We start from the raw sequence: 26,846 nt of genomic DNA on the forward strand, positions 1-26,846 counted from the left end.
CATGTGGATGGACAGCAGCTCGTTCTTTGTGTTGAAGTCAGTGACCTTAGGGTGGTACCATGATGATGTTTATCTAAAAATTTAGAAATAGCTGCCAGAGTGGTATAGCTGCTGTGGAATCCTGCAGCAGCAGTTGTGTATTTTGGAGACTCAGTGCTGCAAATCTGAATTGATGAGTAGTTATAAATCCTCCTTGCATGCAAATCCAGACGAACCCATTTACCATATTTATTTTTTTTTTACTACACTGACATTACACGAGTGTTGTACCATTTCAAACCTTGGACTGCTTTACTTTTAACTGTTCCGATTCTGGTCCTTACCAGCATCTTGGCTGGAATCAGAGCATAAAATTTACACTAACCAAGGGCCAAATTTACTGATGCCGTAAGTGAGAGCAACCCCTTTGGATTTACTGGCTTTTTCTTTTTTCTCATGTGGAGAAAGGAGTCCCAGGACAGAGCCTCTCAGTGCTTTTACTCTGAATCTCTTTCAGTCCTAGTGCTGGTTTCTTTAAGTGCAGTAGCATTAATCAGGATCATTACATGCTTCAGAGGCATTAGCGTTGCGTTTTATTCTGCTCTTTGTATTTCTGCAAAGTGAGCTGCCTGGGTGTATGTGTTTTTAATAAATAAATGTCTTGTATTTGAACTCCTAATCAGCTACGTACACTGGCAGAAGTTCAACACGACTGGAAAATCTCTCCTGCCCATAGTGTTGGACATGCAGGACTCTTTCAAACGTAATAAGTTCATAGCGCTGTCATACAGTATGTGGGCAGTAATGGTAAGTTACAGTGCCAGGAGACCCATCAGCAGCAGTTAGTGGTTTTCTGATAGCTTCTAATTAAGGACCGGACCCTAGGAGGTGACAAGCACCTTTGCAGAGCTGCTCAGGGCTCCTGGTGCCTGCTTGAAACATGGTATAGGCAGAGGGAAGGTCTGGTTTGGTCAGGATTTGTTCCTGCTGCAGAGCAGCTTCTGATGAGCACAACTAATCGTTCAGTACATTTTTTTTTATGTGGTTTGTAGAGAACTCGATCTCTTAGCAACAGGTATCACAAAACATCAGCTGGTTTATGGTACAGAAAGACGTTTTTCTTCACTGAAAAGGAAAACACACGTTTCTCCGCATGTATTTATAGCCTGTTTTCTGGGTCTTCTTGACTTCGGGCTGTCTCTTTTTTTAGACCTGATGGCTGGCTTTCCTGAAGGGTCTCATTGTAAAAAGTGGGATTCTCTTCTGCTTTAAAAATGGTTGGTTAGCTTAACGTGTCTGTGTGGTGAAACCTCATGGCATTTTGTGACGTGGATGTACTTTATGTTGCTTTCTTTGACATCAGATCCTCCATCTGACCTTCGCAGATCTCTTGAATCTGGGGAGCCATGCTGTTAGCCCTGGTACCACCACTGCTGGGACATCCCGCCAGGAATAGGGGCTGCAGGACCATCCCAGGCAGGCAGTCACAATGTAGCCAGTGCCATCTCCTCTGGAGAGCCCAAAGGCCTGGGTCCTTCATCTCCTGTGGCAAAATGTGCCCTACTAATGGGGTGTATGAGCCCCTGCATGGCCATCAGACATAGCCGGTCAGTAGCTGGAGGAGGAAAGGCAACAAAGACACTTTCATGCAAAAGAAAAATACCATAGAAACATAGGATGGTCAGGGTTGGAAGAGACCTTAAAGATCATCTAGTCTATATAACTGATAGTGTTTCGTACTTAGGGGTAGTTAATTCATCCAGGACTGGCTCACTGGATGTTGCCATACAGTACATCACTGAATAAAATGATTGTGTCCTGCCCCTTGTGATGATAAGTTACTTTTCTGTCTTAATTGTGTTACTCGAGAGAGTTTCTTATCCTCATATAATGGAGAGCTTGGAAACCTGATTCCCATAGCGTCATGAGTTTGAAGCCAATCTTACTAGTTTTAGGGTTTTGATGAGCTGGAAATACTAAAGCAAGAGGATGAGAGGAAATTTGTCCTAAAAGAAGTTAATATTTGGTTCAAAAAAGTCTTGGAGAGCATGGAGACAGGCCCTCCACATGGAGTGGCCTGCTCTGCTCACCGTCCTTCAGGCTTCCTCTCTGAAGGGCAGTACAGAAACAGGGCATCCCTTAGGGATGAGCAGCAGAAAAGTATAAGGAGGAACTTCAGCGCCTTCAAATCATCAGCCTGTTTGTTGCAACCTTGTCACAAACCATGATCCGCCTTTGCAAAAAGAGGCTTTCCAATACGTCTGTTCTCTACAGCTGTTTTTCCTGGCCCTGAAACAAAAACAAAACTCCCTTTTCACACGCTGCACTTCTGCCCCAGTGCTCCCTACCCCTCTGTATCTGTTTGTTTGGAGCCCCCACTGCGCAGCCCCAGCACCTTCAAAGAGCCCCTATAATCTCCAATTAAATCTGGCTGTGTCCTAGGAGGCGTCAGCTGGGGAAATTACACAATTAGGGTTGATTCTGCCTGCCACAGAATTTGGTGGCAGCTCCTAATTGCTAAATGAGCGCTCGGTTGTATTAATTATTCCAAGTATCGCTCTCAGTTTTTTTTAATTGGTCATTCCAGTTGGATGGGTGGCCGGTGTCTTTGACAAACAAAATGGACCATCAGGCTTAGTGTTTGATGATGGGAAAGGGCCTGTGATAATGTTTGTGGGTCCCTTTTTTTTTTTTTCACACCTGCACATGCAAAACCATTGCCGGTAATTAATTTAGAGAGAGCAGGTCTAGAAATTTTTCCTGTCTTTCATCCTTCCTCCTTTCCCGCTCCCAAAAGTCTCTGGAGCTTTGCAAGCTTTGCTTGAAAAGAAGAGTTAGCAACATTTTCAGCCCCTTAAAAAGTGGTAATGAAAGGACTCAGGGGGCAGAGCAAACCAAAAGCAGGGATGTTTTGTTCGCTGCTCCGGCAAGTGAGAACAAAGGCACTGTTTTCAATGTGTAGACGCTTTCTTCCAGTTCCAGTTTGACTGGAGAGCGGTGCCCTGTTTGAGTCTTGGCACACTGGCAAGCCCTGAGTCTCACAGAAGAGCACCCAAACGAAGGGAAAGCACTCAGGGAAGAAGCTGTGTCTAATTGCAGGAGGCAGGAGCGAGTCCTGCCTTTGCTCCATATGGAGAATATCCCCAGCTGGAAACTTTCCTGGGCTCCTTCTTGCTTGTCTCTGATGTCTGATAGCAAAATCTCCCTTGGCTTCAGCGACAGCATTTGCAGCCAGTGAGTTGATGGGTCTCCTGTGGGATTCAAACTCATCTTTTGAGTGAGAAAATGGGGTAAAACATCACCCTGCAGCACACACAGCTGGTGTGGAAAGGGTAAGGATCCCAAAAAGCACAGCACAAGGAGGCCCCTGGTCCTGGCAGGGTGACCATGCGATCCAGTTACACCCCAGTGCCCAGTGAGTGTCACGGGCACCATAAAATGGAATTTATTGTAGGCAGATATGTTAATCAGACAACAAACAGCAGGTTATTTGTCTGCCCTCCTTAGTGGTAGCAAAGGGGGACTTTTCCATCTGTGCCTGGCCTTTCCCATAACTCTCCCCTGTAGCCCTGTGAAGTCCCCAGGAAATCGGGGTGCATCTCCAAAAGGAAGCGTTCGGACAGAAAACAGCCCATGCTTCAGAAACCAGAGACCAGACATCTCCCAACGTGGTTTCTGGAGCTCCCTCCTCTTCAGCCTTCACAACACCACCCCAAGTGTCCTCCTCCACATTTACTCCCCTGCTGCTGCCTGGGGTTTTGCCCAGCCTTTGCTTGGTTTCTGCCCTTTCCAGTTCATCTGATAGCAAAAGCATTTTACCATCAAGACCTGCTCTTTCTTCAGGGATTGCACACACTCTTCTAACATTTTTTGAGGATATTCCCCATTTTTGTTCAGTTCTACCATTTGGAATGGTAGATGTCTACCTGATGTCCCAGTTTAGCCCACATTTTCACGTAGTATTTGAGGCCCCCCCTGGATGTGTCATGTGTTCAGAGCGAAGTTTTTAGCTGGGATTTTGCAGGAGCATGGGAATTGCGGGGATTCCTCCTTTTGTTGCTGCCTGTGCCAGCCGTTCCCCTGCCATATCCGGTGCCATCCTGGCAAGAAAAGGGCCCTTAAGCAGTTTCGTTGTTTAAAAAATGAGGCGCGTACGCGGGATGGGTGAGCACAGATCCCTCTGATACATGGGGCTGACTCTGATAGGCATCACAGAGCATTGTGCAAGGGAGGCTGAGGGCAGATGCAAACCCTCAGTACTGGATTTCCCTCCCTGGGACAGCGTTACTGAGGTACCTACATCCAGTTGCAGAGGTGTGAAAGCAGATAAACCATGAGAGCGATGTCTCTAGCAAATGGAGGGCCTTCTGGATGTAGCTCCTGACATCCAGATCATCATGGTCAGGTGGGCTTTGCAAGGACAGAGGACCACGAGGAGAGTGTTAGTAGGTGCTAAAAATAGGTGGGTGCACAGATTGCCCTGGCTGAGCTTTATGACCTTGCCTGCAATATCCCTGGAGCTGGAATGCAGCAGGGAGCCTGTGTGGGGGACACTGGGGACTTAAACCAAGTCATCACTGACTTACCTGGAATTGCAACAAAATGTGTGTCATGGAGCCAGATGCATTAGGGCTAAGTGCACCTGGGGAGTGCTGGAGAAAGGAGAGAGCTCCTGTGCATCTCAAAGGCATTCAGCAAGAGGTACAACTTTGTACACAGTTGTCATTAAGGGGAAGGGGATTACAGAGGCTTCAGAGTAGCGCTGAGATGGGGCTGTGATGCTGGATGGTGATGATCCTGAGCATCGTCACTGCTGCAGGAGAGACCAGCAGTGATGCTTTCCCAACAGCCTTGGCAGCCATTGTGTTCTCCAAGACAATTCTTGAAGGGCCAGCACCTTCAGTTTGTCTTGGCCAGAAGCACACAAGTCTCTGCAACTGGTGGGTTTGGGTGCTCCATGTCTGAGCACTTCCTGCACATCTGGAGGAGATGCCATTTACCCTCCTTGGCCTCCTTTTTGCCTCCTTTATAGCCCAAACACTGCCCCCCCACTGCCAAACACATTGCCCCCATCTCCCTTTGGCCTCAGCGTGGAGCACAGACCTGGGGGGCTAGATGTGGCCCCAGTGTGGCAGGAGAAACACAGTATGTACAGCTCTGCAGTGTTTCCTTTAGCAGAAATGAAAGCTCAGGAGGCTTTTTTAAAAAACTTTTTCTTTCTTTTAAGTATAATGAGTTTGCTGCTGCTGCTGCCTTAATTTGGAGTTAATATGTAATGTTTGTAACACAGCCAAGGAACGTAGCTGTACTTGAGGCAGATTATAAAAGGTATCTCATGCTAACACTGGTGTTTTAAAACTTATCCCTGTTCAAAGGTAACATGAATCTTTAAAACTAAAATCACTCGTACTTACAGAACATAAACATGATAAACCAGTTTGGCGCTGGCGCGTTTTTTTCTTTCCTTCCCTTAAGGAGGCTACACTACGTTTGTACTCACTGAGGAGGAACATTTTCCAGTGCACTCAGCTCACACTTTTTCTCTGCTCCCTTGCTGGCCCATCAGCATTCTTTTACAGTTCTAACATCTTTCTGCTGTTTATGCTTCTTGGCTACTATTGTCTGTATCTTTTTACATGCTGAAGCCAGGTTCTCATCCTGATCTGGGATAACTCTACTTGTTGATTTAAAAGCAGCCACTTTAGATTTATACTGGCATTACCAAGACAAGAACCTGGTCATGAACCTTTCATCACAAAGCCAAAATGCAAACACCCTGTCTACGTCTATGAGAGTCATTTAGCTGGAAAGCGTTTCTGTGTCATTTATCTTGACTGCAGCAGGTAGCAATTTAACTGTCACTCCACACATGCCAAATCCTCCTCAAATGCATCTGCTCACCAGCTGATATCCTCTGTGGCAGAAAGGGGCCTGTTCAACTTGGTTTTTCCTTTCTCAGGTGTCCCCTTCTGGACCCGGCCAGATAAGATGGAGAAGAAGCTGCTGGCAGTTCCCGCCGCCAACACCGTTCGCTTCCGATGCCCAGCGGGTGGAAACCCAACTCCTTCCATCTACTGGCTGAAAAACGGCAAAGAGTTCAAAGGGGAGCATAGGATTGGGGGCATTAAGGTAAGGACTTGGTTTGGATCTCAGTTTTTGTTAGTAGTTTTCTACCAACTATAAAATTGTATTTCGCAGCGATTAACGTTGGTGGGTGTAAGAGCACTGTCCTGACTGTGTAGAAACAAGGGTGGTTTCTGCACCCTTAGGAATTGCTTGACACCAGAGTTTTAAAAAGGACTGCTGTCCTTTGAGATTGAAGGCTAATTCCTTCTGAGTTTGTCTATAGTGGTCATTCAGGGAGTAGGTAGAAATGGGGCTGGGTATATGGTTGCATTGTGAACAATGATAAAAATGCAAGAGCAGAAACTTCTGTCCTAATTTCTGGAGATCAGCCCAGTGCATTGAGATGTGTTAGACCAAGCTGTAGCTACTCCCAGCTTTCAAGGAAAAGCTATTCAGTATCCTCTGAAGGTATAGGAAGGACCTCACCAAAGAGCTGGACACTCATGCTGGTAGTCATTAACATTTTTGTGGTATAAATCACTGACCCTTGGTCAAGTGTTGGATTCCCTTGTAGCCAGAGTAATAGCATCTGCTCCTTGGCTGCTCCCTCCTGCCTTTCTACCATGAGGTGTTCTGGAAAATACTCTGGCTCATGTTTATAGATGGAGCTCAGGGACACTAAACCTTAATGCAGTCGAACTATTTAATTAGCCATAAGTTTCTGTGCTACTGTATATGATGAATTATGGCAGGATTTTAAAAGGAAAATCAGCTTTTCTCTGATTTTGTTGTTGTTGTTATTACTTAAGGTGACAGTAAGACTATTTTACTCTTTTTTTGTTTTATTTGGGGAGAACAAAACTGGCAGTAGCTGATTATAACAAAATCATCATAGCAGGAGGGACTCCTAAGCAAGAATTTTTGTTTGCACTGTACCAGCCCTGACATATCCCTGGGCTGCCGCTCAGGAGAGAAGGTGACTTGTAGGAAAGCACTTTCATCAGTACTTGGAATAGCTATGTGCTGATGCCTGCCACATCCGTAGTGTTTTGAAGGGGCACCAGGCACGCAAAGCGTGCCGTGCTCCAGAAACCAGAGAAGGATTCAAAAAAGCCCTCCCTCCCCACAGTTTTGGGCTGTTTCTTTCCTGTTAGCTCAGACCTGTTCCTGAAAGAGCCTTTTGTGATTGCTTCAGTGAAGGCTTTGAAGCTCCCTTCTCAGTCCTGTCCCTACTCCAACCGGGATGAGGCTGAGCGCATGCTCAGGTTTGGATCTTCTGAAAAGTTATGGAGGAAAAAGAAGTGGGGAGTCAGCTCCTGTGGGTAAACTGCTTTTCGGCAGATGACATTCACAAAGCACAAGCATCTTTTACTAATTGCAGGCTGTAAGGATCATCATGAAGTGTTTTCAGGCTTGCGTGCGCCGCTCCAACGGCTTCTCACTAAACTATGTGACATCAGCTGCACTAAATTATGCTTGCAGAATAAAATCTAAAGCTGAAAGCAATTCCCCTACCCACTTTCCAGGAGTTTTAATCTATCTTTGAGTTTAAATTGACACGTTTAATCCTCTGCAACATGGTAGTGAGTCTTTGGCATCGCTGTACTTTGTGTCTCTAGGGACACCTTCCAGCAACAAGCCAATGCTTAAAAGAGCTTTTGAAGGCAATGTCAGGCCAATTACAGGAAGATTGGTTTAAGCTCTCTATCTGTCTAGGTGTAGTTCTTTGTCCCATTCTTGATATAAAGACATCTCTCTCTCTCTGTAATTTTCCTTCCTTTATTTGCTTGCTTTTGCTCATGGGCCACAGTTAGGTGTAAGTAGTCTAGTATAAATCTCATCCAGTATAAATATACTGATAGGTATCAGCTGAGATTTGAACCAGAAAAGGAGATTGAAAACCTGCTCGGTATCTCATGTATTTAAGATTTAAATTCCCTGTTACAACTTAACTTCATAACAGGATTAGGCAGCTTGAAAAGAATGGGCAAGATCCAGATCTGGCAGAGTTTGGTTGGCTTACTTCATCTCGAGGTCTGGTCTTAACCCAGAAATCCCTGAGCTGGGAATGTTCTCATTTGTTTTCAGTCCATGGAAGAGTTTAAATGTTGATTGTGAGAAGTCTGTTGTCAGCAAATGAAAGCTGACCACTCTTCCACATCTGATGCTTGCACATGGCATTTAGACCCTGTGTGACTGCTGGGCGTAAAGCCTGCAAGAGAGAAGGCTGAGTGTTGAAAACATGAAGGGCAGGCTAACCTAGTTTTGTTACAGTTCATCCTTAACTGGTAAAGAAATTCATATGACTTATCATATGAAATTTCCCAAAGAGCATTAATGGTTAAATCCTTGTTGGAATCTCTAATATCATAAGCCTGTGTGTGTTAAATGACCCTAGAAGGGAAGATTGAGGGGGAGGGGAGATGGAGGATTATCCCTTCCCCAGACCATTGCACTGACTTGCATACCAGTCTGGCAAACACAAGGTTCCAAGTGTGTCTGCAAATGTTTGTTTCACAAGGAGCCAAGAATGACAACACCAAATAAACCAGAGGGATTTCCAGTATCTCACCCACTTGATTAATGCCTACACTAAGTCACTTCATGTTTCTAGTATTCTTTCGAGTGCAGTGACTATTCTAACTTGGGAACATCCCATTTTATTATCCTTTAAATCTGTCAGTCTCAACCTTAAAAAAACAAATTTGTTGCTTCTCAAAGGGTTTTCAAACAAGTTCTACCCTGTAAGTCTGTGCCCCCAGATTCTTCTCTCTGTTCGGAGTCCAAAGTTCCCATCACAAACCCGAGGAAGTTCTTTGAAAGTGTCATATAAGTTCATCCTTAGTAAAACAACTAATTTGGACCTGATTTTATAATACAGGTCCGACTAGGGAGTCATCCATGTGTCTGGAGCCCCATTTCCTTGAAGTAGCTCCTAGGGGTTCAACATGCAAACACTTTGCAATGCTGAAAAGTGGATTAAAAGAGGCCTTTAGACACAACTATGAGACAAGCCAGTATGGAAATGAGCCACTGAACAGCCACAAATTTGCATTGAAACTTCTGAGACAGTCTGGTATGTTCAGCTGTGAACTTGGGGTCCAGGCTCCCTGTTCTCAGAGCTTCTCTTACCCTGTAATTACCACACAGTTACAGAGATGCAGCAAATGGGATGTTGCTCTACAAAAGGTGTAATGTTGGTTCTGCGCTGAGCTCTTCCATTTGTGCTGCCCTGGGTGGGCAGAGGTGCAGTCAGACCTGACCAGAGATCTGCCACAGCTGAGATGTGTGTACAGACTGTTTAGCCCCAGCCTCCTGTTACATATAGCCTGAAATGAAAGGAAATGCTATATTCAGTGGTCTCTGAAAAGTGGGGTGCTCAGCAGTGCTGTTTTCAGGGATGCAGAGATCTACAGAGCTTTCTTAAAATGACTTTTGCTTGCGCATCTTGCAACTTAAGCTGTCTAGTCCTATGATTTTAAACCTTCTCTTTGCAGAATTCTGGCTTTGATTGCAACTTGGCCCTTTAAAGGGAAGCATGTGGATGCAATTTATGTGTAGCACAAGAGGTTAAATGACTTCATATTTGAGTTCACCTGCTGCAGCAAGAAACCTCCAGGAGCAATTACACCCTTGTTTTTTCCATCAGCCCTTGACATACTATAGCACAGTGCTATTGTAATCTCCTGCTTCTGTGTCCTTGGGGTCACCTTCAAAACATTTAATAAAGTTAAATGTTCTGCTTTGGGCGGCAGAAGGCATCAAATTAATATCCAGAGATTTGGAGAGCTTTCATACACTATGCCCCCTGAAGTCATCTTTGTTACTGTTGGTTGCTTTCTGTATTAATTCAAGATTTGCTTTCCGTATCCGTTATTTCCTTCGTAGTCATTAGAGACAAACATTCTAGCTGAGATCACAGGGCAGCAGGTCAAGGTGGAGACATGGGTTGTGCTTTCCCTTCTGCTACTGAACAACCCTTCTTAACATGAGCCACATCCAGAAAACCAGCTAGTATAGAACTCTGTGCCAAAATAGAAGGGCTGACCAAGCATCCTAGGGACCAGACTTGAGGCTGGACATGTTTTCTCCTGTTTCTTATAGGGAATTTAGGGGACTGACTCGGTTATAGACATCCATTTCTGTTCAGACAGATGCAGTGACCTGTTGCCTCTATAACACACACATTTTAAAATATATTATAAGTGGGGTGAGAAGTATGATTTTATTGTTTATAGTCTTCTTATGGATTATATGTAGCAGTTGGTAAAGGTCTACACTGAGAGTACAATGTTTTGAGCTGACAGAGCCTCTGGACCAGAGTGGCAGAGGGGACCAGCAGATTGGAGTTATCTTACCTGATACCTTCTGAAGTCATTATTCTAATGAGAGGTGCCATGTTCAGCTGTCAGCTGGTTTCATTATTGTGGTTATTGTGGAAGCACGTAGAAGTCCCCATTGAAATCTCAGTGTGTTACCTTCTGTTGCATCATTTTTACATTGGTCTTAATGCCTTTTCTCAGACTTTAATGACCCTTGTAATGGGTCCTTGTGATGTTCAGGCCTACTCTGGAGTCCATTCATGCTGGCCAAGTATGTAGGAGCCCACTGATTGTTCACTGGTTTGAATGGTCTGATGATGAGGGTGCTTGACCACGAACTTGATGGTTTGTTTTTTTCTAGTTGCGACACCAGCAGTGGAGCCTGGTGATGGAGAGTGTTGTGCCGTCAGATCGAGGGAATTACACCTGTGTTGTGGAGAACAAATATGGAAGCATTAGGCACACGTACCAGCTTGATGTATTAGGTGAGATTTCACTGTTTTCTCTCTACAGCTGATCTGTGGTGGTGGTGTCGAATAGCTTCACGATAGGGTATGAGAAGCAGGAGCTTAGTTTCTTTCCCAAGGTGCTGGATCATGTGTCTTCTAAAAGCAACAACAAACTTCTTTTTGGCCAATAATTCAGGCTCAGAACTGTGATCAGTAAATTACTTAGCCAGTCTACAGAGGGGCCAGAAAAGGAATGGCAGGGCTGAAGTGCCTCTTCTGTTCCCTGGTGGTTCTTCTCTGTTTGGCTTGAGAAGCACTGGGTAGGGTGGTGGTCAGGACACCTGTGGGGGACAAAACTTTTTTGCACCCTTTCTGCTGAAAAGCCAGCAGATAGAGGTTTCAGAGGAGAATACTGGCTGGAAGAAGGACAAGTAGAAGGATTTCTTCTCTTTTCTGTTTTTCAGAAAGGTCACCCCACCGACCCATCCTGCAAGCAGGGCTCCCTGCCAACCAGACCGTGGTGGTAGGGAGCAATGTGGAGTTTCACTGCAAGGTCTACAGTGATGCCCAGCCTCATATCCAGTGGCTGAAACACGTGGAAGTCAATGGCAGCAAGTATGGACCCGATGGGACCCCATATGTCACGGTGCTGAAGGTTGGTACATGCTCCTTCTTCTCGCCCTCAGGGCAGTCCTTCTGTAAGTCTGCACCGTGGAACACTCTGCATTTTGGAGGGAATACAGCAAAAGTGTCCTAAAATCAATGTTCCAAACTCTTCTGTTTGCCAGAGATAACACTACTACTGTAGTGGCAGAGATAAGCAAAGTAGTTGAAAGAGCTGAGGTAATTGTGAGAAATGCAGCATAATAAAGGAGCTGTCAGATTGCACTTGACCTAAAATTGTAAAAATAACCTTTTTTTACAGCTTCAATAGAGGTATTTTCAGGGCTTGTTAAAATAAAAGTCTCCCAACTAAAACACATTCTTCCTTTTCCAAATAAACGTACTGCAACATGCACATACTAAATAATGCTGAACAACCAGCACCTGAGAGCCAAGATAGTCTTGGTCCACCCACTAACATTTGTGAACGTTGCTCTTATCCGTGCTCAGGAAAACTTTTTTTTTTTAATTGAATAAAAACTCACATAGTAAGACTTTACTGAAATGCTTTCTTGAAAGGGAACTTGCAGATTACAGCTAGAACAAAGCCAGAGGGTCTGGTTCTCCTCAACCAATATAAATATAAGAAGTAGGGAATAGAGAGTTGAAAAGACATGAGACCTCAAAAATCCGTTTTCTTTTTAAATAATTAAGGACATCATGTGTTGGTGTTTGTTAAAAAATATAGGGCAAAATGGAGTTTTTCTGACTCTGAGGTTCATGCTGAATGCAGATTTTATCTCTGCAGCTTCAAGCTGAGGTTGTCCTGTGTGTGGACATTCCCCATGCTCATCCTGCTGCACACACCCTTCTTCTCTTTGTATGAAGTTTAAAAAAAAAAACAAACACTTATCAGACAGTATCTACAAAACTGTAACTCAGCCAGATACATGATAATAAAAGCCAGAGACCCTGGAAATAATTACACAGATTGAAATAACAGATTGGTTGGAAGAAATGGTTGGAGACAGTTCTTCAGGACTGGCAACATGTGCTTCTCACAAGTTGATAAAACTTTTTATTTCTCGCCATCTCTCCAAATGTGTTTGAATTATGCATATTTGAATTTCCCCCTGGTTTCACAGCCCAGTACCAAGCTCTGAATAGCTGGTTGTGTCACATGCCATCTCGTATAGTCTCCGAGCTCTGTGTGTGGTCTCCCCGTGGGATAAAAAGTGCTACCTTTTGGAAGTTTGCAGAGCCGCTGCGAACAGTGCCTTGTGTCACAAGCACAAGCTCCCATTTTGCTGTGGCAAAGAACATATAAATAGTCCGTATTAAATAGTGTTTTAAAATTAAGCTGGAGCGGCACCGGGGTGGCTAGGTAATTAGAATTGCCAAATACCTTCTCTTCTGTGAACGGCAAAGGCTCCGCATTCCTCGAAGGGGAGCACAGGCAGGCGTTTGAAAGCACGAGTTTTGTTTGGTTTTATGTTTTTTGCTGAATAGGACCAGCACACGTCTATTTACTACTTCTGGTTAATCAGGAATGCTTTGAATTGTATTAATGCCGGCATCAGCACTGGGGCACGGAGCATTTCCATTTTGGGATGCATCTTTTGTGTGCCAGCACTGGGCCTCCACAGAGCTGTGTCAGGCCCAGCTTTGCAGGGATTTTTTTTTTTTTAAATGTATGTGTGCTTGTTTTTTATAAATAAATATCTGATAAAATGATCTCACTGTCATCTTGGGGCTCTCTCCTGCCCCGTGCTGTGCTGCCTGCAGGGAGATAAGGGATTTTTTATCAGCCTGCCCTTCCCTTCTGCCTTTAGGAGATTTTGTGGAGTGTAGGAGCTGCTATGGGGCAGTTTATGTACGGGGAATATCCCAGTCTCCATCACATGAGGGGGACAGAGTGGTGCCTAGCACATGAAATTTCCCCCCACCCCCATCTAAAGGGGGGGGGGGGTAAAACCCCACACCAGTCCAGATGGATAAGTTGAATGCTGTACTTTCAACCCATTTTTTAAACAGCTTGACAAAACCAAGCCATCACCTGCATCAGTTCCTGAAAGCCTGGGCTAATTCGTGATCAAAGAAAAACCCTTTTTCTTTGCAGAAGAGCACTAAATGCATTCCAGTTACAGGGGGTGCTGGCAACACTGTGCCCAAGCTTTGTCAAAGGCTAAATTGTACGTTCTGCATTGAAACATGCCCAGTTTAATTATAAACAAGGCAGCAACAGCAGGCAGGCACGTTTCCCCACTAGTGAGGGCAGACAAACTTGCCAGCACTTAAGCCTTAGAGATGAGATCAGGTCAAAAACAGTGGTGTTTGTCATCAGACATGGACACTGGGGCTCTCCTGGTGCCTCCTCTGGGTTCAGTTAATAACCTATCAGAGCTGGCTGCTCTGATGATTTTAATGGGCTGCAAGTCATATTGGCAGGATCAGGCCTTGAAATGGAAGGCATCAAGACTAAGTTGGAGAGCATAAGACCAAAACTGAGAAGAGAATTGTTTTATTTTCATTTCCAGAACTGAAGCTTCTTCTGAGGCCACTTAAAACAGTTGTGCATTTTCAGCCAAAATAAAAACAACTGTTTAGTGTTTAGGGAAAAAACTGATGTGCTGTTGTGGCAGCATGGAAGAAGATAAATAAACCCCTTGCTTAAGAGTCTGAACTTCGTTTGATTTATATGCACCACTTTATTTAGTAAAGAAGAGGCTCCTATAAGCAGTGGAAAAAATTACAGCTAATTTCTGAAAGGCAAAGTCAGCAGCGAGTTTCAGACCGCCACTGCTTATATTTTGTTTCCAAATTCTATTTTGGAATCTGATAATTGAAACAGTATTTGCTGGGCTGAGTTGCAAACACAAATCTCTGCTTAAACCCTTTCTCTGGTGCTCCTGTCTGAAGAGTTGTTGAGAAACCAAGGAGATGGAGAAGGGGGAAAGTGGTCTGTTTTAGAAAAGAAATCGCATGTGTGAAGGGAAGGGAGTTCATCTGCACGTGTTTTGGGGGCCAAATGCAACTTCTCTTCATCATTTAGGTCCTGGGTTAGGTGTCTCGCCACAGGGTGAGCTGGGGATGTTGCCACAGCTGAAAAGAAACCTGCTGTGCACAGTCAATCCTGTCTGATGTAGGTGCGAAGGAGGTATTGTTTGGTTTACTGAAGTTCAGGTTTCTGTCTATTCCTGCAGTCTTGGATCAGTAAAAGCGCTGAAGCCGATGCTAACCTAAATCTGTTCAATGTGACAGAACAAGATGAAGGAGAATATCTGTGTAGAGCCAACAATTTCGTAGGCATAGCCGAAAAGCCATTTTGGCTCCACATTCGCAAACCAAAACCAGGTAAACCATAGACTCTGTCCCAAGGGCCTGGCAACTGCAAGAATGAGCTATAACATTTTTAAGAATCTAGTGATTAAAATTACTATTCATTTTGTATTATACCCTGTCAACTGACGCTGAATGGCTTTATCTTATTTCCTTGCTAATTTTTTTTTACAAGAATGTAACGCCTATACAGCAATTGCCATGGAAAAATTCCCACAATAAAATGACTGTCAAATTTTGCTATCAACTCTTCATACTTCAGTTCCTTTCCCTTCCTTACAATTGAGTGCTGATAACAGAATTGCATGTTAATGACCTCTGACGTTCAAAGCTCTGAAAAACCAAGCTGTTTCAAGTTTTTCACCCGTAAAACTGATATAATCAGTTCTGTCCCTTGGAGAAGTAATGGAGAAATAAATATCAACATTGGCTCGTGCAAGCAAACATGTTAACTAAAGAACAACAGCAGTCTCCTGGGCTCTGGGTTTTGACTCCAGCCTGGAGAGTTTGGCTGCTGTGTTGTACAGTGCCACTGCAGGAAAGTTCTTAACAGGAGTTATACTGCAGTATCGAGGGCTGTGTAATCAACATATGGCTCTGAGATGAACTCATGAACCAAAATGTTTGTATATTCCTCTGATCAGCACTTGAATCTTTCCCCACTACATCTCCCCTCCTTTATCCTTTCTTACTGTCTTTCCTCTCTCTCCTCTTTCCTCCTTTCTTTCCCCACCCCTGTACTCATCCTACTAACCCAAAGTCAGTCATATTGTGGGGGCAATTTTTCATTTGGATGCTTTTGCTTGCATGCTTCTTTAGTGGGACAGAGTAAGAACCTGGTGAAGGGAACTTTTTTTTTTTGTTTGTTTTTGACTACAGGTTGCAGAGGGGAATGAATAAATAAATGTGGAAGATGGGCCATTGGAAAAAAAAATAAAAAAAAAAGAACCACCTTAATCTGCTTTTAAAATTTGCCTGTGGTGTCCTCACACTTGCTGGGAATGTGGCTTATTCTCTGTTTTCCCTCTTTCTATATGTGTGTGTTTTTTTTCCCTGTAGACGGCAGGTGTTAACACAACGGATAAGGAGCTAGAGATTCTGTACTTGCGAAATGTTACTTTTGAGGATGCTGGGGAATATACTTGTCTCGCAGGGAATTCTATTGGGTTCTCACATCACTCTGCTTGGCTGACGGTGCTACCAGGTATTTCCTTCTGTGCTGGCTTCTCCTTCCCTCTCCAGGATGCCTTGATGTTTTGCTTTAGAAATGCCAAGTTCCCGCAGACCGCCTCTTGCTTGGAAGAGGGGTGTTTTCCAGGGAGGGATTTTCTGCAGACCCCTGTTGCATACTCGCAGCTGACTCTTTTTGCACTGCATCTAAAATTTTAAATCATTGCAGTAAATAAAATATTATAATAAATTAAATATTAATTAATATACTAAATAAAATAAAATAAATAAAATGCACGGGTTTTGGTTTTTGCTTTTTATCTAGATAGCAGGGAGATGTTCACAGCCTCTTTGTTAGGAGACTGTTAGGTGCCAAAATAAGGAATTTTGTCTTCTTACACTGCCAGTAAGAGAAGGAAGCCTCTCCATGAGATGATCCAGGGCACCTAAATTGGACATGGATTGTGGATCATCTTATGAAGGATCCTTTCTGTCTGACCTCATATCTTAACCTAAAATTAGATGCATAAGTGTCTGGTGTGAGTACACCCTTCCCTGCCTGTAGCATTATTTCCACTTCACGGATGAGCAGGCCAAGATAGTGATCTCAAACAGAAGGTCAAGGAGAGTCATCTGCAGACAGAGCACAGGAGTCCTGGCTCCCAGGGGCATTGCATGCTGCCTGCTCCAGCTGGGATCGATGAAAGCTGCAGTGGGCTTGAAACCCGAGGCCAGAGTGACCTCGATTTTGTGGTCCTTTCATGTGCAAAGCTCTTATTGACAATGAAGCCAGCACAGAATATGCAACAGAGAGATCTGCTCTCCAAAAGGGGGAATGAGGCTGTGCTGCCCCTTCACCTGCAGAATCTGCCTCCAGCTACAGGGTAGGAGAGCATGGTCCAGAGAAGCACTAGCAACATTCATATTGAATCTCATATATGCTGTGCCTTGCACAGAGTGCAGAAAAAGACCTGGAGTATGTTCAATAGACCCTTACTGAAAAGGCATGCAAAATCCCGGACAGCCCACTCTGACTCATCCAGTCATAGACCACATTTGGGTCCATCTCACAACACATCCATCTCATGATGTGTTTAGGAACTGGAAACTTTGGCATTTCTAATCTTGACTTTATCTGTGCGGATGATTAGGGTGTAATCGCTTTTACTGGGGCTTAAGAAGGTCTCCTCCATGCCCGACCCTGCAGCTGGTGGGATCTGCTGATCTTTCCTGTTTATTTGCCAGCTCTATAATAGCTGATCTGATCCTGTTTCTGCTTCTGACATGCACTGGATGAGAAATCATCTCCTTTCGTTAGAAGACTAATGTTTCTGTTATTTTGAGAATCTCACAATATTGTCTCAACCGACTGATGCTCTGTTTTTACAATGTATGAATTTACACCTCTTACTTTATCAAAGAATAAGCCGGAGAAAACCCACCAAAAAACCTGAAGCAGAACTTTATTTTGAAGTCAGACACAGCGAAGGACAGCTGTCTGTGCAGCAGCAGGCCTCCACAGAGGGGGTGCAGGATACAGCCTGTCTGGGGAACCTCAACTTGTAAACCCCCGTCCACGCTATGGGAGGAGGGACGTGGAGCAGAGAACGAGACAGTGTGAGCCAAGGCAGCAGAGCTGTGGCACCAACCATAGTGCCTGGTCCCAGGAGATCTGGTACCCCTTTCTCACAGGAAGGGATGGCTGTTTGGCAGGATCAGGCCCTCCACAGCTGGCACACAGGCTGGTGCAGCCCCCACTGTCACCGACAGCCCCTTCCCCATGTCCCCCTGGACACAAGCATCCATGACCTGACATGGAGCCTGCTGCTGCCAGGGAAAGGCTCCTGCTGCTTGCCGAAGGGGCTGCTCAGTGGTGAGACGATCCATCAGTGAGCTACCCACGCCGGCATGACTTCATTATAAAGTTTCCCACTGCTGACTGTTCCTCTGATGCCAGCATGCCTTTGTGGGACAGAAAACCAGTCCTACCATGGCGCCTTTCCCTGGTCTACATGCCTGTCCTGAAAGGAACAAGAGAGAAAACACAGCTGAGCTTTGCTGGTCTCTAAATATAAAGTCTTGCTAGCAAGTAGCCACTGCTGATGGGCTCATGCCATCACCGTCCTGGCTCACCCACCTCTCTGAACCAGACCTTCCAGCCTCTACACAGCAAAACTGTTTTCATTGAATAATTAAGCAAATTGTTCTGAGGCTTTTTCCCTGTGTGATGCCTTATTGCTGGGTGCTCCTTGAGCCCCTTGGTCCCTCAGAGCAGGCACTGGTCCAGTGGAAATCTTTGATAGAGAATCTGAATGAGTAAAGTGAAGCAAACCCCAGTCCTACAGCTTTTGCACATCCAAGGCATCTAGCTGCATGGTGTGGATGTGTGGAGAAAGCAAGATCTGGGTCAGAGGGACAGCACAGATGTGTGAAGATGCCTTCAGCCTAGAGCAGTGATTTTCAGTCTGTGGGCTGAATACTTTTAAAAACCAAAGGTTGCATCAAAGGGCAGTAAAATTACCCCAAAGAGGCAAACTGAACTAATGTTTTAGCTACAGCCGCAGGCAGAAAACCACTGGCCTGGGAGAATCCCCTCACTGAAGTCACTCAGCAAATTGGCATAGCTGAGCAAGTCCTCCCCAAATTCTTTGTGCTGCATGTGTGGTTGCCTGTGGGCAGCTGCCTGCCCTGTCCTGACTGCCGTCTCTTGTCACCCTGCAGCCGAGGAGCTCATGGAAATGGATGATTCAGGCTCAGTGTACACTGGCATTCTCAGTTATGGCACTGGCTTTTCTTTCCTTCTCCTGGTGCTGGTCTTGGTGATTGTCTGGAGGATGAAAATGCCAAACAAAAAGGCCATGAACACCCCCACTGTACAGAAAGTCTCCAAATTTCCACTCAAGAGACAGGTAACAGAAAGTAGATACAAGATTCCTATTCCCCCCTATGGTATCCCTCTTTTTTTTTTTTTCTTCCTCCTCTATGACATTTTCTCTCTAGGTGAGAAACTCCACCAGAAAAACACTGCCCAAAAGGGACATAAGTTGGCTGCAGCCTAGAAGTGTAACCCCCTTTTATTAATTCCTGTGCCAGTGGAGCAATGGCAGGTGGCTGCTGACTCTGGTTCATGAACAGCCCCAAACAGCAGCATTGCTGCTGCCCTTGTCCAGGAGGGGCTGGCATTGCAACTGTGGGTGCCACAGAAGCACATCTGGCAGAGGAACAGTTCAGTCCAGGCTCCCTGATGGAGCAGGGATTTGAGGAGAAGGAGCACGTCTAATTGTGCTCCTTCCTGCTTTCACAGAGGTCACTGGTGAACCCAGAGCAGTTCTCATGGAGGTGGCAGAGGGTCCTCTGTGCAGTTAGAGGAATTGCAGAGGGGCAGGAGCAAAAGACACCACGTGAAACCCCATAGTGAAGGATACGGATTTCAAGCTTTGGCTGCAAGCTCATGGTGGCTGTTTACAGTGCCAGAATGGGAGAGGTCACTCCATAGCCTGTATGTGCACACGGAGCAACTGAATGGATTGCTGCTGGAGGGCACTGGCTGATCTGTCCCTTCTTTCCACAAGCTAAAAACCTGACCACAGGTGCCTAAATGAGTGCATTTCTGCAAGGGTGGGGGCATTTCCTGATTAGAAATTTCCAGAAATGTGTGTCCATGGGCAAAGAGAGCTCAAACCTCCTCAGTGTTCCATCTCAGGCACTGCCTGCCCTGGGAATACAGTTGGCAATAACACTTCATTTGCTCTACCCAAGCAGGTGTCGCTGGAGTCCAACTCTTCCATGAATTCCAACACGCCCCTGGTCCGGATCACGCGTCTCTCCTCCAGCGATGGGCCAATGCTGGCCAACGTTTCCGAGCTGGAACTGCCTCCAGATCCCAAGTGGGAATTGACACGTTCTCGGTCAGTCAAACCCATGGGTTGGAGTCTCTGTGCCTGCTGGTGGTGTAGCCACACCAGTACCCCCATAACATGCCTGTTTGTTCCTCCCCACAGCCTGACCTTGGGGAAGCCTCTTGGTGAGGGGTGTTTTGGCCAAGTGGTGATGGCAGAAGCAATTGGGATTGATAAGGACAAGCCCAACAAGGCCGTCACGGTTGCTGTCAAGATGTTAAAAGGTATGGGGAGTCCATAGAAGGCAGAACAGCCTATTGTGCTGGGATTTCCTGTTTGCCTCTCTTTTAAGTCTTTTATACGAACAGATACAGTAGAAGAAAGCAAGAACTGCCTTTCTTCCCCTTCACCCATATAGCCTGGGGGCGAGGGTTGTCCTTAGAGAGCAGGTAAAAGTGCAAATCCCATCAGGAAGAGGGACTGGGAATTAAACCAGTTCTCTGCCAAGGGGTAATAGCATTCCTGAGAAGAAGGGGAACCTCCTTCACTTCTAGCCAGCTCCACAAATCAGCCTACTCCTTGCTCCTCCCATAACCAGCGCTGCTTGTTCTACCAAAAGCTTATGCAGCAAGCTCAGATGGGGTTTGCAGAAATTCGGTTGACAAACCCCTTCTTGAGGAACTTCATGGAAAAAACTCAATCCCAAACTTGCTGGAGCAAGTAGGGCAGGGGCTCGAGCAGTGAGCAGCCTGGGCTTGAGGTTACATGGGGTGACACTGTAAAAACAAGTAATATTTCTTATCAGAAAAGGATTTGTTTAATTTACATTTTCTTCAGTCCATTCTGAAGCTGGGTTTGGAAGTAGGAACATTTACATCTTTCCAAATCAAAGCATTCTTTTGGGAAGGTTTTCCCCCATTTTTCTGCTTTTGCAGAAAGGTTTTTCTATTTCTGTAGAAAAATAAGTTTTCTATACAAAAAATACAATCCTTCATGTAGCCACTCTCCCAGCTCTTACCTTCCACCATCATTACTCTTTGCCCATGGAGCTGAGGGAGGGAAACTATCAGAAAAGTAGGTACCAGGTACCTAAACCTGACTTTTTTTCTATAATACTTGCCAGGAAGAAACAGAAGATGAAAGGCATTATTGATTTCCATATGAACATTTATCTCCACTTATTTGCTCTTTTGTCTTTTTTTGTTCTAATGGTAGTAGATTTTGGTTTTACTTTGATTCTTCTTCCCAAAGTAGAACAAAACCAAATACAGCCATATTTTGAGTATTGTTTCCACACCAAAGCCCCATAGGGCTACACAGCAGTTGTAACTACTGTAAGTAGTAACTACTTCCCTAAACATTTATTCTTTTCCATGACATTTTTTTTGCTTTCCTCTCCTACCTTCTCCAGATGACGCCACAGACAAGGACCTTTCCGACCTGGTCTCTGAGATGGAAATGATGAAAATGATTGGAAAGCACAAAAACATTATTAACCTCCTCGGTGCCTGCACACAGGATGGTACGTAGCAGAGCAGCCCAGTGCTCATGGGAGGCTCAGGTTTGGCTGTCCCTCTGTGTAATTACTCACTGGCTGTCCAAAATACCCCAGATGAGATTTTGGTGGTCAGCTCTTCCTCTGCTGGACACTGATGTGCCCTTCTTTACAGGACCACTCTATGTGTTGGTGGAATATGCGTCAAAGGGGAACTTGCGGGAATACCTCAGGGCGCGTCGCCCACCTGGCATGGACTATTCCTTCGACACCTGCAAGCTGCCCGAGGAGCAGCTGACATTTAAGGACCTGGTTTCCTGCGCCTACCAGGTGGCACGGGGCATGGAGTACTTGGCATCTCAGAAAGTGAGTTGAGAAACATCGTTTGGTAGAAGCTTCCATCAAAGCCACGTATTCAAAGGCAGGCCATGCTGTATGTGTGTGGAACAACCTCAGGCAAAGCACTGCAGGCTTCTCCCTTTAGAGACCAGACTTTTCCCTATGAAGTGTCTTGGGGTTTTTGCTGGAGGCTTTTCCCTATGAAGTGTCTTGGGGTTTTTGCTGTATTCATGACCCATATGCAGAAGTCCCTGTATGCTGGCTGCATTCATGAACCATGCAGCTGTGCAGCCCTTGCTGTCACCTGCAGGACCATTAGCACCCCCAAAATGCCTACAAAACACAATCAACCCAGTCCTTGGTGTCTTTCCTCACCAGTTCAACCTCTACCACTGGTAGAGGTAACTGAGCTGTGCAGTTCTGAGGCTCAGGCAGCAGTGGTCAGGATGAGCGTCACACTGAATTGTGCACTTCCACTGCAGGAGATGTTAGGTTGGACAGCAGTGAGAAGCTGAGTGCAACCCTGTTCTCCTCACCTCCTTTCTGAGATCGCTAAAGATGCAGAGCACTCACAGGGAGGCTGAGATCCTGAGTGTAGCTCATGTGTTTGCAGCTGTCACGAGCACGTGTAGGCTCAGTGGGAGCAGAGCCGGCGGTGGATTTGGCTCGATGCATGGCGGTGCCCAGGATGCTCCCAGGGGAACACTTTGCTGGTGCTGAGCCAGCTGCTGCGTTTGCTTACATCATACCCTGGGATTACTCCTGATTTACCCTGACATCAGCAAGTGGAGAATCAGGCTTTGGTTCACCAAGCTGTGCCCCAGCCAGCATGGCCTTTCTGTGGGCAAGGGAGCATTGTAGCAAGAGCAAGTTCAGTTTCAGATGTCAGACGTGTTTGTCCTCTGCCTGCAGTTCATGGCGGGTGGCTCATGGTTGCTTTAAACTCCCTTTCTGCACAGTGCTGACTGATTTAGCTTCTTTGTCAGCTGACAACTATTGATGTTGGGGGTTGGACTAGGTGAGTTTTAAAAGTCTCTTCCAACCCAAACCATGCTATGATTCAGTGTATTTTGGATGTATTATCTGAATGCAAGGATTTTTTTCCCCCTCAAACATCAGCCTGCACTCCTCCTCCTGGCTTCACGTCCCGGTATGTGCCCATAGAAGGGGAGAGTTGGCTTTCTCATCTGTGCATCCCCTTTGGAGAGAAAAGGCACGTGCATGGCCGTGTCAGCACTGGGGCTGCTGATTAGGTGTTGCTAAGAGGTGGTTCCCACTGAGCATGCATGACGGGGCGGTGACACAGAAAGCCAGGAGTTAAGCAGTGCCCACAGCTTTATGAGCTCGGGAGTCAATGAAACGGCAGCTCATAAACCACACGGTGCTGCTGGTTCCAGGCGCAAGCAGCTAACGAGCCCTTATTTATTGACTTGCTCACCTTCCACAGTGCATTCATCGCGACTTGGCAGCCAGGAACGTGTTAGTCACTGAAGATAATGTGATGAAAATAGCTGATTTTGGCCTCGCTAGAGACGTTCACAACATTGACTATTACAAGAAAACCACCAATGTAAGTACAGCGCTGCCGAGCACACGCAGTTCTCCTTCTGACAGGGAACTCGGTCATTCCTGCAGCAAGTGGCCCTTGTCCCACATCTCTCTTTCTAGAGGGGCTTAGGAGGAAGAAATCTGATGGGGACCTCACGTAGGGAGGGACTATAGATAGGTTGGTCCAAGGAGTCTATACACCATCTGTTTTCTTCCTGACAGATCCTGCTCCTGCCAGCAGCGGGTTGAGAGGTCTCAGCTCTAGCCAGGAAACTTTAGACTAAGAGAAACAGAAGTTTCTCCCATAGGGGAATGAAGCCTTCTCAAGTCTGCTCCAGTACTGTTCCTTAAAGTCCCAAGAGGCCAACTTCTGTCTCACTAGAGCCCTTGACAGAGGAACATTACTTGTATACCTGGAGCTACCTGGTTTTCGTGCATTTCTCTCTTTTTTACATCCCAAGTTCCTTGACTCCCCCTGCCAAGAGTGAGAAGATGATCCAGGCAGTCCTTTGAAGCCCACTATGCCCATACTTATCCCCTCCAATAGTATATCAGAAATCTTTCTTAATTGCCAGGATTTCTTAATCATAAATTAATAACAATTCTTGGGAATTTTAGTCATAGATCAGATAGATGGATTTTCCCTGTTCGACCTGTGTTGGACAGCTGAAAGCATAATCCCATTTGTGTATTCCATCTCTAGTTGTCTCCCTCAGTGAGACAGTAGGTCAGAAGAGGACAAAGTTCCCCCATAGCCAAATTATGGCTTAAACATGAAACAGTTCTTTCTGACTCCCTCCAGGGGCCAAGCAAAGCCCCAGAGAATTATAATTAATCTAGTCTTTCTCATTTCATATTTCTCATGTGACAGCCTGTGTTTATGACCCTGATGTAGGATGGGATCAGACCTCTTCTCTTAGCCTCCAGCAGGATCGGGATTTGTTTCTTAGAGGATCTGGCCCTTGCCTTCACTCTTTAGGAGTTCCCTTCAAGTTGAGCCTAAGCTGGGTTTGGACTTGTAATCAACTGTTTCTTCCAACCAAAGAGACAGAAAGTGTTGTCCCATGCTCTGCATCTATGAGTAGTGGATGCTGTTCCCATGCAAAGATTTGGATGCACTGATACATTAAACCTGCCTTGGCAGTGAAATACAGTCCTTGACAGAGAGCATTTACTGCAAAGATTGTCAGCGAAGATCCAGGGATCAAATGCTCTAATCTGTTTATATGTGGCCACTGCTGCTTTGCCCAGTGACCGGGAAGGCAGATGTGGTTGTTAATGAAAATGTTTCAAACTGGATTAGAAAAGAAGATTCAGATGGTGCCGTTGTGGCTGGGGAAATATGCTGATGGGATGTTCCCATTGTCTTCCTAATTACAGGGTCGGCTGCCTGTGAAATGGATGGCTCCAGAAGCCTTGTTTGACCGGGTCTATACGCACCAGAGCGATGTGTAAGCAAACCTACACTTTAAAAAAAATAAAAATAAAATGACAGGAAAATCAACACCTATAATATCTTACAGACAAACATACTGCTAAGCATGACCTGGGGCGCCCGAAGATGCAAAAACGTAGGAATCAGTTCCAAGCTGCATCTTCGCACACGTGGTTTTGTTTTGCCGTTATCTGGTTGCTTTCATCTGAGGATCTCTAGTGAGCTGCTGAAAAATTATTGGAAAGCAGGCAGGCATTTCTTGTCGAGCTTATGGATGAGGTGATTCATCTGGCGGTTGAAAAATATTGTGCTAAAAAAAAAAATCTCCATGAAAAAAAAAATCACCCTCGGCATCCTCCACGCTTTGCCCCAGAGAGTTAACGCTTCAGTCAAGTATGTGGAATGAGCTTGAAATACTCTGTCTACTGTTAGAATTGATCAGAGAGTATTCAGCAAATATATCCCCAGATTAATTTTGCCACCTTTATTTCCTTTATTTTTCCTAATCCTATCTAGTTTTTCAGTGCCTCTGCACAGTAAAGCAAACAGCAGAGCCCGCCTTACATGTAGGTCGGTATCGCATCTGAATTTTGCAAGGGCTGAAGCAGCTCCACATGCACACTGGAATTTTTATTGCAATATTTGGTCAATAATGGCGTTTTTACAGTCAGCCTGCCTGCTCCCCAAAGCTCACTGCTTGCAGTTGCACAAACGAATCTTACTCTATTTCTGTAGTTTTCCCATACTTTGGGTTTTATTGATCTTAAATCATAGTTTCCATGCTTAGGTAATGCTGCAGAAGGCATGACAGATAAATCAAAGCTAGAGAACGGGAGAGCGAGTGTGCATGAAAGCGAAACAGAGACAGATAATCCCTGTTTTTAAAAAGAAAATGAAGAAGGCAGAAGATATTTTTGAAAAAGAGGACTTTTAACCAGAGCACAGCTGCAGGACTGGAGTGTGTAACATTAGTGCTCCGCTGATTTTTGTTGGGGTATTTTTCTCCCGGCTTGGCCAGTGAAATGAGTGTTGTAACAAGCAAGTTTTGGTATCAGCTTGCACAATTAGTGGCCTGTGGTTCCAAGCCTGCAATTCAGTGAAGCCGTGCATGAATAATTTGATTTGTTCCATTCAGTGGAGCTGGTGGAAGACCTAACAAAGAGCTGGGGGTGATAGATGGGCTGTCACCTATCTGATTAAATGCTCATTTCAATTTCAGACTTGGTGCCTGGGATTTCTTTGCTATTGAGTTGGATCAGCAGAGATCTCCAAGTAACTAGTAAAAATGGCCTAGGCAATTAGTCATGCTATTGATGACTTTGTTAGCTATGCATGGCTGCACAGAAATAAAGCCAAGCCAGGGGGAAAGGGATATGGGGGGATGCTTGGAAAAAAATACTCATTGAATTTTAAAGATCTTTCTTTGGTTTCCAGCTGGTCCTTTGGAGTGCTACTATGGGAGATCTTCACTTTGGGAGGGTCTCCATACCCGGGAATTCCTGTTGAGGAACTCTTCAAGCTCTTGAAGGAAGGCCATCGGATGGACAAACCTGCGAACTGCACCCATGATTTGTGAGTGTGTGGTGTGGGCTGACCTTCTTGCACTGCTGACCCTTCCCTCTATGGCCAAATAGTGTCCTAGGCTGTTTGAGCTGTAGTTTGAGCTGTTGGTGCATCCCCACCACAAAATTTTGCAGCCATCTCCAGGTAGACTTACCCATCCCAACTCATTTTGGCTCAGCCCATGGCTACTGAGCAGCGTACGGTGCCTGACCTCGTTTGGCAGGTGCTGGTTGGGGTGTAGCTCTGGTATGTCACCTTCAGGACAGGTTCTCCTCCTGCTTGGAGAGCACAGTCATGCATGAGATGATCGGTGATGAGGGTCACGGCTCCACAAAACCCTCCTCTTCCCCCCAGCCAGCCACGCACCGAGGCCACCATGACTGGGGTTGCGTTGGCCGTAGCTGTTCTCTCAGGCGATTTTAGGGTGGGTGGGCAGGCGGTGGGTGCTGCATAGCCCCACCAAGGTGACTGTCCCCTCTCCCCTCTCATGCAGGTACATGATCATGCGGGAGTGCTGGCACGCCGTCCCCTCGCAGCGACCCACCTTCAAGCAGCTGGTGGAAGACCTGGACAGAGTCCTCACCGTGACGTCCACCGATGTGAGTGTGGTGGGGCGGGTGCGGGAAGGGGTCACCCAGTCCCCGGCGGGGGGCACCCACTGATGGGTCTGTCACCCTGGCAGGAGTACCTGGACCTCTC

The 26,846-nt window shown here is 45.7% G+C and overlaps 1 protein-coding gene across 1 annotated transcript in view; it reads left to right on the forward strand.

Moving 5' to 3' along the window:
- Positions 1-26,844, forward strand: part of FGFR3 (fibroblast growth factor receptor 3) — a gene marked incomplete at its 3' end in the record, with an annotated part of 41,095 nt that extends 14,251 nt beyond the window's left edge. The window contains exons 4-17 of the mRNA XM_029961601.1: positions 5,939-6,108; positions 10,729-10,852; positions 11,281-11,471; positions 15,818-15,962; positions 18,650-18,837; positions 19,691-19,836; positions 19,930-20,051; positions 21,179-21,289; positions 21,438-21,628; positions 23,049-23,171; positions 24,530-24,600; positions 26,019-26,156; positions 26,641-26,746; positions 26,830-26,844. Of these exons, the coding sequence (XP_029817461.1) occupies positions 5,939-6,108; positions 10,729-10,852; positions 11,281-11,471; positions 15,818-15,962; positions 18,650-18,837; positions 19,691-19,836; positions 19,930-20,051; positions 21,179-21,289; positions 21,438-21,628; positions 23,049-23,171; positions 24,530-24,600; positions 26,019-26,156; positions 26,641-26,746; positions 26,830-26,844 (1,841 nt within the window). The remainder of the gene's footprint in view (positions 1-5,938; positions 6,109-10,728; positions 10,853-11,280; positions 11,472-15,817; positions 15,963-18,649; positions 18,838-19,690; positions 19,837-19,929; positions 20,052-21,178; positions 21,290-21,437; positions 21,629-23,048; positions 23,172-24,529; positions 24,601-26,018; positions 26,157-26,640; positions 26,747-26,829) is intronic.
- Between the last annotated feature and the right edge of the window lie 2 nt (positions 26,845-26,846).

This window comes from Manacus vitellinus, unplaced genomic scaffold, assembly GCF_001715985.3.
Source record: "Manacus vitellinus isolate BGI_N305 unplaced genomic scaffold, ASM171598v3 scaffold_0_pilon, whole genome shotgun sequence".
NCBI lineage: Eukaryota > Metazoa > Chordata > Aves > Passeriformes > Pipridae > Manacus > Manacus vitellinus.